Source organism: Oncorhynchus kisutch, linkage group LG6 (genome assembly GCF_002021735.2).
Source record: "Oncorhynchus kisutch isolate 150728-3 linkage group LG6, Okis_V2, whole genome shotgun sequence".
Taxonomy (NCBI): domain Eukaryota; kingdom Metazoa; phylum Chordata; class Actinopteri; order Salmoniformes; family Salmonidae; genus Oncorhynchus; species Oncorhynchus kisutch.
Window position 1 is genome coordinate 31,228,341 of NC_034179.2, and position 12,527 is coordinate 31,240,867.

The 12,527-nt window shown below is 44.2% G+C and overlaps 1 protein-coding gene across 2 annotated transcripts; it reads left to right on the forward strand.

Annotated features, from left to right (window-relative positions):
• Positions 1–5,065: 5,065 nt before the first annotated feature.
• Positions 5,066–7,382, forward strand: LOC116374295 (olfactory receptor 52N5-like). 2 transcript variants are annotated; one of them, XM_031825915.1, is made up of 2 exons: positions 5,066–5,184; positions 5,682–7,382. In XM_031825915.1, exons 1-2 carry the CDS (start codon positions 5,172–5,174, stop codon positions 6,644–6,646), a joined length of 978 nt encoding a protein of 325 aa, XP_031681775.1. In that variant the 5' UTR covers positions 5,066–5,171; the 3' UTR covers positions 6,647–7,382. The 2 variants fall into 2 exon arrangements, with proteins under 2 accessions (XP_031681775.1, XP_031681776.1); XM_031825916.1 differs by having other exon boundaries at positions 5,066–5,147; positions 5,682–7,378.
• Positions 7,383–12,527: the final 5,145 nt, after the last annotated feature.

Genomic DNA, 12,527 nt, shown 5'->3' on the forward strand with positions numbered 1-12,527 from the left:
AATCTCTTCAGCCTACTGAGGTTGAAGAGGCGCTGTTGCGCCTTCTTCACCATGCTGTCTGTGTGGGTGGACCATTTCAGTTTGTCCGTGATGTGTACGCCTAGGAACTTAAAACTTTCCACCTTCTCCACTACTGTTCTGTCGATGTGGATTGGGGGGTGCTCCCTCTGCTGTTTCCTGAAGTCCACGATCATTTCCTTTGTTTTGTTGATGTTGAGAGTGAGGTTATTTTCCTGACACCACACTCCCGAGGGCCCTCACCTCCTCCCTGTAGACCGTCTCGTCATTTTAGGTAATCAAGCCTACCACTGTAGTGTCGTCTGCAAATGATGATTGAGTTGGAGGTGTGCATGGCCACGCAGTCATGGGTGAACAGGGAGTACAGGAGAGGGCTGAGAACGTACCCTTGTGGGGCCCCAGTGTTGAGGATCAGCGGGGTGGAGATGTTGTTTCCCACACTCACCACCTGGGGACGGCCCGTCAGAAAGTCCTGGACCCAGTTGCACAGGGCGGGGTCGAGACCTAGGGTCTCGAGCTTAAAGGCGAGTTTGGAGGGTACTATGGTGTTAAATGTTGAGCTGTAATCGATGAACAGCATTCTTATATAGGTATTCCTCTTGTTCCAGATGGGTTAGGGCAGTGTGCAGAGTGATTGTGATTGCGTTGTATGTGGACCTGTTGGGGCGGAAAGAAAATTGGAGTGGGTCTAGGGTGTCAGTTAGGGTGGAGGTGATATGATCCTTGACTAGTCTCTTTAAGCACTTCATGATGATGGAAGTGAGTGCTACGGGGAGATAGTCGTTTAGTTCAGTTACCTTAGCTTTCATGGGAACAGGAACAATGGTGGCCCTCTTGAAGCATGTGGGAACAGCAGACTGGGATAGGGATTGATTGAATATGTCTGTAAACACACCAGCCAGCTGGTCTGCGCATGCTCTGAGGACGCGGCTAGGAATGCAATCTGGGCCGGGTTAACACGTTTAAATGTTTTACTCACGTTGGCTGCGGTGAAGGAGAGCCTTGGTAGCGGGCCGTGTCAGTGGCACTTTATTGTCCTTAAAGCAAGCAAAGAATGTGTTTAGTTTGTCTGGAAGCAAGACCTTGGTGTCCGCGGAGGGGCTGTTTTCTTTTTGTAATCCATGATTGACTGTAGAACCTGCCACATATGTCTCGTGTCTGAGCCATTGAATTGCGACTCTACATTGTCTCTATACTGACGCTTACCTAGTTTTATTGCCTTGCGGAGGGAATAGCTACACTGTTTGTATTCGGTCATGTTTCCGGTCGCCTTGCCATGATTAAAAGCAGTGGTTTGCACTTTCAGTTTTGCGCAAATGCTGCCATCAATCCACAGTTTCTGGTTAGGGAAGGTTTTAATAGTCACTGTGGGCACAACATCACCGATGCACTGGCTAATAAACTCGCTCACCAAATCAGCGTTTAATCAATGTTGTTGTCTGAGGCTATCTGGAACATATCCCAGTCCACATGATCAAAGCATTCTTGAAGCATGGAATCAGATTGGTCAGACCAACGTTGAACAGACCTGAGCAAGGGCGTTTCCTGTTTAAGTTTCTGTCTATAGGCTGGGAGCAACAAAATGGAGTCGTGGTCAGATTTGTCGAAAGGAGGGCGAGGGAGGGCTTTGTATGCGTTGCGGAAGTTAGAGTAGCAATGATCCAGAATGCTTCCAGCCCGGGTTGCGCATTTGATATGCTGATATAATTTAGGGAGCCTTGTTTTCAGATTAGCTTTGTTAAAATCTCCAGCTAAGAACAAAAAAGTAATACTACAGATGGGTTAGCTAGTGCACATAGGAACTTCCTACAAAACAACTGTTGAACATTTGAAAAAGACAACATGGATGATATTTGACATGGACCCAGGAAACAGAATTCATAAATAAATGCAGCCTCAGGTTGTGTTTTCAAGTTTACATAGAGTCCAATGAAGTTCTTTCAGGGCCGTTGAGGTTTCTTCTTGGGGGGGATATACATGGCTGTGATTATAATTGAAGACAATTCTCTTGGTAGACAATGCGGTCGCCGTTTAATTGTAAGGAATTCTAGATCAGGTGAACTAAAGGACTTGAGTTCATGTATGTTGTTATTATCACACCACGACTCATTAATCATAAGGCATACACTCCTGCCCTTCTTCTTACCAGAGAGATGTTTGTTTGTCGGCATGATGAGTGAAGAAACCGGGTGGCTGTACCGACTCTGGTAAGGTATCCCGAGTGAGACATGTTTCCGTGAAACAGATAATGTTACCATCTCTGATGTCTCTCTGGAAGGCAATTGCATTTCGCCTACCTTGTTGTCAAGAGACTGGACATTGGCGAGTAGTATACTCGGGAGCGGTAAGTGATGTCCCCGTCTACGGAGCCTGACCAGAAGACTGTTCCGTCTGCTCCTTCTGCGGTGCCGTTGTTTTGTGTCACCTACTGGGATCCGATCCATTTTCCTGGGTGGTGGTCCAAACAGAGAATCCGCTTAGGGAAAGTCGTATTCCTGGTCGTAATGTTGGTAAGATGATGTTGCTCTTATATCCAATAGTTCTTCCCAGCTAATGTGTAATAAGACTTAAGATTTCCTGGGGTAACAGTGTAAGAAATAATACATACATTTAAAAAAAAAATACTGCATAGTGTCATGATGTTGACCAGTTGGGGGAGGTTTATGACCCCCATAAAAACCTTTCCCCTATGAAACACGCCCTTCTTTCACCACTATATAAACCTGTTGACAAAAATTCAACTGTTCCAAGGACGTGACGACTTGCGGTCCCTGCGTTAAAAGGACAAGATCACCTACAGAACTAAGCTAACATCAGCGTGAGCTCTGGTTGAACGACAGGAACCTAACGAAATTAGCATCGAATCTCAACGTGAAGGTGATGACCTACATGCCGGAAGGATGGATTTCGACTATACCAGCCAGAATATAGCATGATCATATAGCATGGCAACTTGGTATGAACTTTAAACTCTTATTCACTAAAAAAGTGAGACCTCCTAGCTGTTGCGTTAACAACAGCAGCTGTAAACGTGGGCTAGGAAAGGACGGACAAAGCAGATGGGATTGTGTATCGCTGCAGAATGCTGTGGTGCTGGTTAAAAGTGTGCCTTAAATTCTAAATAAATCACTGACAGTGTCACCATCCTCTGCAGCAGAGGTAACTCTGGGTCTTCCTTTCCTGTGGCGGTCCTCATGAGAGACAGTTTCATCATAGCGCTTGATGGTTTTTGCAAATGCACTTGAGGAAACTTTCAAAGTTCTTGAAATGTTCCGGATTGACTGACCTTCATGTCTTAAAGTAATGATGGACTGTCGTTTCTCTTTGCTTATTTGATCTGTTTTTGCCATAATATGGACTTGGTCTTTTACCAAAAAGGGTTATCTTCAGGAATACCACCCCTACCTTGTCCCAACACAACTGATTGGCTCAAACGCATTAAGAAAGAAAGAAATTCCACAAATGTACTTTTAACAAGGCACACCTGTTAATTGAAATGCATTCCGAGTGACTACCTCATGAAGCTGGTTGAGAGAATGCCAAGAGTGTGCAAGCTGTCATCAAGGCAAAGGGTGGCTACTTTAAAGAATCTCAAATATAAAATATATTTTGATTTGTTTAACCCTATTTTGGTTAGTACATGATTCCATATGTGCTATTTCATAGTTTTGATGTCTTCACTATTATTATACAATGTAGAAAATAGTAAAAGCAAAGAAAAACCTGGAATGAGCAGGTGCGTCCAAACTTTTGACTGGCACAGTACATCAATCAGTACAAAAAGCAACATTGTGTAGAGTGCGATATGTGAAATCACAGGGCCATTATGTATGAAACAATTTCAACATAGTATCAAATAATAGGCTGTATCCAATACTTGCTGGTGAAAAAAACAAAAGTAAAAAGAGACAAAAGCGAGACTTAAGAAGGAGAAGCATAGAAATAGCACCCCTGCAAACCAAAATTTGACGTTAGGACATCCCTGGGAACTTCACGAAATGGTTTCCTAAAGTGGTCAGGACGTTGTACCATGGTTCCCTGGAGTTTTTTTCTAGTTCTCGGTTTGTTCCAACGACATCCCCAAGTACGTTTTTAGGACATTCTCAGAACATTGTGTCATGATCCCCTGGAGTAAAAAAAAAAAATCTAGTTCTTGGTTTGTTCCAGCGATATCCCCAAGGACATTTTGTGAAAGAATGTCCTAAAAAGGTCCTGAATGTTACCATGGGACCATCATGCGATGTCCCCCTTGACCACCATGAAACTTCCACTTGTGGTCATTGAATGTACCATGGATAACGTCCTATCAGAACAAAATAGGAAACTTTTCATAAGGTTCCCTAATGGACATCAAAATACCTTATTTTAAAATTATACCTTGACCAAACGGGGACCTGTACTGAATGTCTTCTTATGATCCTGAGTAAAAACATGATGTCTTAATGTTCCTAAATCATTTTCAGAACGTTTCAGAAAATCTTTAAAGGGACCCAAAGGGAACGTTGCCTAATGTCCTTAGACATCTCCTGTTTGCTGGGGCATAGAACGGATCTACCACTTATCAGACTTGCTTCCAATAAGAATGACATATCTATAACTCACACATCTATGTGAATTTGGTGAGGTCACCCACAAAGTTACATAATGGACCTTAAACAATAAAAATAATGCACACATGCCCCTATTACTTTGATTGATTGTTAGATGGTGGTGGCTAAAGCTTTCTGACATTTGTGGCTGTTTAAAGAAAACTAAACAGTGGATTACAGTTCCTCCTGGTCAGGATGACAAACCATCTAACATCAAGTTGTAAACTACTGAACTTCCCCTTTAATCTCTTGAACACAAATTACCTTGTAATATTTTGTACATTTGCAAAGCCCAAGTGGACAACATCCCACAAGCCATGTTTGTTACTTTCCTCATTAGCTTCTGGGAATTTGTGTCAATGGAGTCATGACGTACATGTTTACATCCTGACTGACATATTCGTCATCACATTGTGGGTTTTGTTGTAAATAAAAGGCTGTGATGTTGTTTCTGTAGTAAGTCTGGAGGGGTGGGATAGAACACAGGAATCATCTTGGAACACTGAAGACACTGAAGAAAGCTGTAGAAAACCTGCTTATGTTAGTGCTTAACTTCAACTCTTCATGTCAAGGACAGGTATTATATTGCTATCTAGTGTGGAATCGAGTGATTCATATATATAATTTAATGTGTTTTGGTGTATGAAATGTCCATACATACAATCTTATTTGGGTAATGTTGTCTAGTTATCTGGCTATCAAGTAAGGATATTAGCTTACTTAGGTCAGCTGTTTGCAGAATATAGCTATTTAGCTAAATAGCTGAGATCACTTGTGTCATATAAACCTTCCAGAACAATGTATAGCTTTCTTTGCTAGCTAGCTACATCTCGTCTGACTGATGATAGATATACAGCTACCAGCTGGAGCTGGATAGAAGCTAACCCTGAAAAAGCCCCATACCTCAGCAGTTTACCAAATGAACTGGCAGGGAAGCTGCCCCACAGTCTGCCCCTTTAAGAAAACGGTTTATCTGCTACTGCTACCACAAAATCAGTAGATGCTTTTAAAGTTTGTGTTTTGAAACTGATTCCCCAAGTTGTACAACTAATCTTTTCAAATTCTCCTCTCAAGATTCTGAGCTACTCCCTGACCGACGAATGGAGAACCACACGTATCCTAACCACGTTCTCCTCCTGGAGGGGTTAAAGGTCACACAACAGTCCTCGTACCCTGCCTTCATCCTCTTCCTCATTATCTACATCTTCACAATGGTAGCAAACATCGGACTCATATCATTGATCTCCATGGAGAGGAGCCTGCACCAGCCCATGTACATCCTCTTCTGCAACCTGCCTCTTAATGACATAGTTGGTGCTACAGTGATGATACCTCGTCTGTTATGGGACATTTTGACCACAGCTCCTGAGCGATATATCACTTACACGGAGTGTGTCATTCAGGCTTTCTATACTCATGTTTATGCTACAACATCACACACCGTTCTCATGATCATGGCCTTTGACCGGTATGTGGCCATCTGCAACCCCCTGCGGTACGCTACCATCATGACAAACAAAATGGTTATCAGGTTGTCTATGTCTGCCTGGGGGGTGGCCATAGTCTTAGTGGGGATTTTGCTGGGCCTCACCATCCGCCTGTCACGCTGCAGGTCTAACATATTTAACCCTTACTGTGACAACGCCTCCTTATTCAAGCTCTCCTGTGAGAGTGTGCTTATAAATAACATATATGGCTTAATCTTTACTGTTGTGCTGTTTGTCTCGTCCATAGGCAGCATCAGTCTCACCTATCTCAAGATCGCCATTGTATGTCTGAGCAGTAAAAACAGCTCTTTAAACAGCAAGGCCCTGACAACCTGCAGCACACACTTACTGGTCTATCTCATCGTGCTGGGATGTGGGTTTACCATTATCGTCCTCCACCGCTTCCCAGCCTTTGCAGACCTGCGCAAAGTGAGCAGTCTTCTGGGTAGTGTGGTCCCTACTTGTCTCAACCCCATAATATATGGTTTACAGACTAAAGAGATTAAACAGAGGATCTTTAGAGTGTTTCACAGAGCCAAGGTGGCTGCATAATGTGTTAATCTGACAGGAAAATAAATGATATATCCTATGATGAGAACTGTGTGTGGCATTCATGAAACAAGGGTGGGGTGTCTTCTCAGCCATCAGCTGAGGGACCAGTTCTCTTGAATTGTATGCTAAAATGAATTGAAAACCATGATTTCCACAGTGATATTCCACATAAAAAATATGTTTTAAAATGTATAACATACAGCCACCCTTGTATCTGTTAGTACTACTGAAAAATGTCCTCATTCCTGCTCTAAAGCAAATATAAAACTAGGAAGAGCTCTATGTTGTTTTCAAATGGACATTTATTTTCATCTAGTGCAAGGTTTTTAGGGAGTGTTCCATGAATCATTTATAGATTAAATGTCCACATGCAAACCATCATACACGAGTATTACTTTCAATTATTCCATCAAGAGGTCTCTCTTGTTGTGCAAAGTTTTATTTTAAGTTGTGACGCTTACAGAAAAGGCAGAGGCACAAAAATGAAATGTGTGGATACTTTATTTTACAGTGTGCTATTTCCCTGATATTTAGAAAGAACATTGTCAGATTGTAGGTACACAAGAAATCACCTAATGATTACTCTTTAGTTTCTTTTAGATGAATTCAGAACATGTATCAGTACAAAACATATAGTACTGTATCTGGTAGTCTGTACAATGCAAATGAACAGGAATGTACAGTTGTTATTATTTTTGTGTTCCTTATCAATAAACTATTAAATCAAATGTATACAGTTGTGCAATATACATCATGAACCAAATGGTGAACAATAATGTTGTTCGGTTTAGTTTCTAAGAGCATAAACATTTCGTTTTTCTGCCTTCCGAAAAACAATCAATAATTGGAAGTAGTGACTTGGTATTATTTTGGAATCTGAAAATGATTACTCTTTTTAGCCCATACTAAACTATTTTAAAAGTAGAGGCACAGGAGAGGAGCACTTCTTTGGTTTATATTTAATAAATCGGGTGCTCTTTGATCAAGGGATACTATATATATATAAAAAGTTGGTGCTGGATAGTAAACAATGCCAGGAAAGCCTGGAAAGCAAGAATGAATCAAGACACTCTCATTTAGTGTAAAAAATGTAAAAGCCTTTGTTGTTTTAAGGCTTATGTATGGCAAGAATGAAAAAAACACAGCGCTGCGGCTACAACAGCATTCATCCTGGTGACAAAGAATATTGTTGAACAAACAGGTGTATATCCCAACTTTTACAGGAAGTGGTTCAATAAATTATATATATATATATAATTTGCAACACCTCAAAAGAAATGCAAAATCATAAAAGAAAAATACATACTATGTACACATGAGTTCATGTTACCAAACTTAAATAAGAATGGAGAACAAAAAAGAAAAAGAAAATCACATATATCTTACAGGAAGGGAGAATAAAACATTTCCCAATTTAGACCCTGCAATACTGTTGATTTAATTTAAAGATCCAGAACGTTTCAAGTTGTAGGAGACGTTTGAGATGGCCATTGCTTTCAGAGAGTTTGGGCTGCCATGGCCAGCATGTCTGTAATGTTTAGCCTTCGGAAACTTATCGTTAGCAGTTCTTATAGCATAAGCATGTTCAGACACCCTGTCCTTGAGCCTTCTCTTAGTACGTCCTATGTAAAATAACCCACATGGGGCTATAAATAATCCAGCCCGTACACCATATACAGTAGGTAGTGTAGCAGTTGCACTTGGTATTTGTTTTTACGATATGATGGCAGTGATTGCAGTTACCACACGGTCTGCGCATATTTATAAACAGCTGGTGCATGACATCTAAGGAAGTCTATAGATTTTGCTCGCCTGAAGTAGAGTATATTGTGATAAATTGCAGGCCACACTACTTGCCTCGAGACTTTTCAGCTATACTTTTCCTGGCTGTTTATTTACCACCACAAACAGATGCTGGCACTAAGACCGCACTCAGTCAGCTGTATAAGGAATAAGCAAACAGGAAACCACTCACCCAGAGGCGGCGCTCCTAGTGGCCGGAGATTTTAATGCAGGGAAACTTAAAATCAGTTCTAACAAATCTCTATCAATATGTTAAATGTGCAACTAGAGGGAAAAAAATTCTAGATCACCTGTACTCCACACACAGAGATGCTTACAAAGCTCACCCTCGCCCTCCATTTGATGAAGCAGATGCTAAACTACAGGACTGTTTTGCTATCACAGACTGGAACATGTTCCGGGATTCTTCCGATGACATTGAGGAATACACCACATCAGTCACTGGCTTTATCAATAAGTGCATCAAGGATGTCGTCCCCACAGTGACTGTATGTACATACCCCAACCAGAAGCCATGGATTACAGGCAACATTCGCACTGAGCTAAAGGGTAGAGCTGCCGCTTTCAAGGAGCGGGACTCTAACCCAGAAGCTTACAAGAAATTCCGCTATGCCCTGCGACGAACCATCAAACAGGCAAAGCGTCAATACAGGGCTAAGATTGAATCATACTACAACGGTGAAGCACGGCCGCGAGCTGCCCAGTGACACGAGACTACCAGACAAGCTAAATCACTTCTATGCTCGCTTCGAGGCAAGCAACACTGAGGCATGCATGAGAGCATCAGCTGTTCCGGGCGACTGTGTGATCACGCTCTCCGTAGCCGACGTGAGTAAGACTTTTAAACAGGTCAACATACACAAGGATGCGGGGCCAGACGGAATACCAGGATGTGTGCTCTGGGCATGTGCTGACCAACTGGCAGCTGTCTTCACTGACATTTTCAACATGTCCCTGATTGAGTCTGTAATACCAATATGTTTCAAGCAGATCACCATAGTCCCTGTGCCCAGGAACACAAAGGCAACCTGCCTAAATGACTACATACCCGTAGCACTCACGTCTGTAGCCATGAAGTGCTTTGAAAGGCTGGTAATGTCATCAACACCATTCTCCCAGAAACCCTAGACCCACTCCAATTTGCATACCGCCCAAACAGATCCCCAAATTATGCCATCTCTATTGCACTCCACACTGCCCTTTCCCACCTGGACAAAAGGAACACCTATGTGAGAATGCTGTTCATTGACCACAGCTCAGCGTTCAACACCATAGTACCCTCAAAGCTCATCACTAAGCTAAGGATCCTGGGACTAAACACCTCCCTCTGCAACTGGATCCTGGACTTCCTGTCGGGCCGCCCCCAGGTGGTGAGGGCAGGTAGCAACACATCTGCCACGCTGATCCTCAACACTGGAGCTCCCCAGGGGTGCGTGCTCAGTCCCCTCCTGTACTCACTGTTCACCCACGACTGCATGGCCAGGCACGACTCCAACACCATCATTAAGTTTGCAGACGACACAACAGTGATGAGTGACGAGACAGACTATAGTGAGGAGGTCAGAGACCTGGCTGGGTGGTGCCAGAATAACAACCTATCCCTCAACTTAACCAAGACTAAGGAGTTGATTGTGGACTACAGGAAAAGGATCACCGAACACGCCACCATTCTCATGGCAAGGAAACTAAAAGGACTTGGCATGGGTCCTGAGATCCTCAAAAGGTTCTACAGCTGCAACATCGAGAGCATCCTGACTGGTTGCATCACTGCCTGGTACGGCAATTGCTCAGCCTCCGACCGCAAGGCACTTCAGAGGGTAGTGCGTCCGGCCCAGTACGTCACTGGGGCAAAGCTGCCTGCCATCCAGGACCTCTACACCAGGCGGTGTCAGAGGAAGGCCCTAAAAATTGTCAAAGACCCCAGCCACCCCAGTCATAGACTGTTCTCTCTACTACCGCATGGCAAGTGGTACCGGAGTGCCAAGTCTAGGACATAAAGGCTTCTCAACAGTTTTTACCCCCAAGCAATAAGACTCCTGAACAGGTAACCAAATGGTTACCCCGACTATTTGCATTGTGTGCCCCCCAACCCCTCTTTTATGCTGCTGCTACTCTCTGTTTATCATATATACATAGTCACTTTAACTATACATTCATGTACATACTACCTCAGTTGAGCCGACCAACCAGTGCTCCCGCACATTGGCTAATCGGTCTATCTGCATTGTGTCCCACCACCCGCCAACCCCTCTTTACGCTACTGCTACTCTCTGTTCAACATATATGCATAGTCACTTTAACCATACCCGCATGTACATACTACCTCAATAAGCCTGACTAACAGGTGTCTGTATATAGCCTTGCTACTCTTATTTTCAAATGTCTTTATTGTTGTGCACTTGAGTGAGGACCCAAAAGCGGTTTAACAAAAACAGAGTCCTTTAATGTAAAAACACAGGGAAGACATAGATCCTCTTCGGATGTAGAAAATGGCAAAATAGACAACCCTCAGAGAGGGCGACAAATGAAACAGAAAGTCCTTCTGATATTTACAAAAGAGTCCCCTTCTTAGCAGCAGAGGAGAATAGCTGGGTTGCGGCGACAGACTGCTGGTCTCTCTGGGTAGGCGCGGGTCGTAGCGGACAGAGGTACCTGATCACACGTAGCATCAGAAGAACAGGCAGATTCCGACAGGATGGGACAAGGGTGAAGCAAACGAGACGATAGTTTGGTTCTGGCATGAGAAACTCAAACGAGAATCTGACAAAGAAAGAAGCAGGAACAGAGAGAGAAATAGAGACCTAATCAGAGGGACAAAAGGGAACAGGTGGGAAAAGGGTGAACGAGGTAGTTAGAGAAGATGAGGAACAGCTGGGGGAAGGAGAGGAAGAGAAGGTAACCTAATACGACCAGCAGAGGGAAACGGAGTGAAGAGAAAGAACAGGAACAAGACATAATATGACAATACATGACAGTACCCCCCCACTCACCGAGCGCCTCCTGGCGCACTCGAGGAGGAAACCTGGCGGCAACGGAGGAAATCATCGATCAGCGAACGGTCCAGCACGTCCCGAGAGGGAACCCAACTCCTTTCCTCAGGACCGTACCCCTCCCAATCTACTAGGTACTGATGACCACGGCCCCGAGGACGCATGTCCAAAATCTTACGGACCCTGTAGATAGGTGCGCCCTCGACAAGGATGGGGGGGGGGGGAAGACGAGCGGGGGCGCGAAGAACGGGCTTAACACAGGAGACATGGAAGACCGGGTGGACGCGACGAAGAAAACGCGGGAGAAGAAGTCGCACTGCGACAGGATTAATGATCTGAGAAATACGGAACGGACCAATGAACCGCGGGGTCAACTTGCGAGAAGCTGTCTTAAGGGGAAGGTTTTGAGTGGAGAGCCATACTCTCTGACCGCGACAATATCTAGGACTCTTAGTTCTACGCTTATTAGCGGCTCTCACAGTCTGCGCCCTATAACGGCAAAGTGCAGACCTGACCCTCTTCCAGGTGCGCTCACAACGTTGGACAAAAGCCTGAGCGGAGGGGACGCAGGACTCGGCGAGCTGAGACGAGAACAGCGGAGGCTGGTACCCGAGGCTACTCTGAAAAGGAGATAGACCGGTCGCAGACGAAGGAAGCGAGTTGTGGGCGTATTCTGCCCAGGGGAGCTGTTCTGACCAAGACGCAGGGTTACGAAAAGAAAGACTGCGTAAGATGCGACCAATAGTCTGTTGGCCCGTTCTGCTTGACCGTTAGACTGAGGGTGAAAGCCGGAAGAGAGACTGACGGAAGCTCCAATCAAACGGCAAAACTCCCTCCAAAATTGAGACGTGAATTGCGGACCCCTGTCCGAAACGACGTCTGACGGAAGGCCATGAATTCTGAAAACATTCTCGATGATGATTTGTGCTGTTTCTTTAGCAGAAGGGAGCTTAGCGAGGGGAATAAAATGAGCCGCCTTAGAGAACCTATCGACAACCGTAAGAATAACAGTCTTCCCCGCTGACGAAGGCAGTCTGGTGATAAAATCTACGGCGATGTGAGACCACGGTCGAGAGGGAATGGGAAGC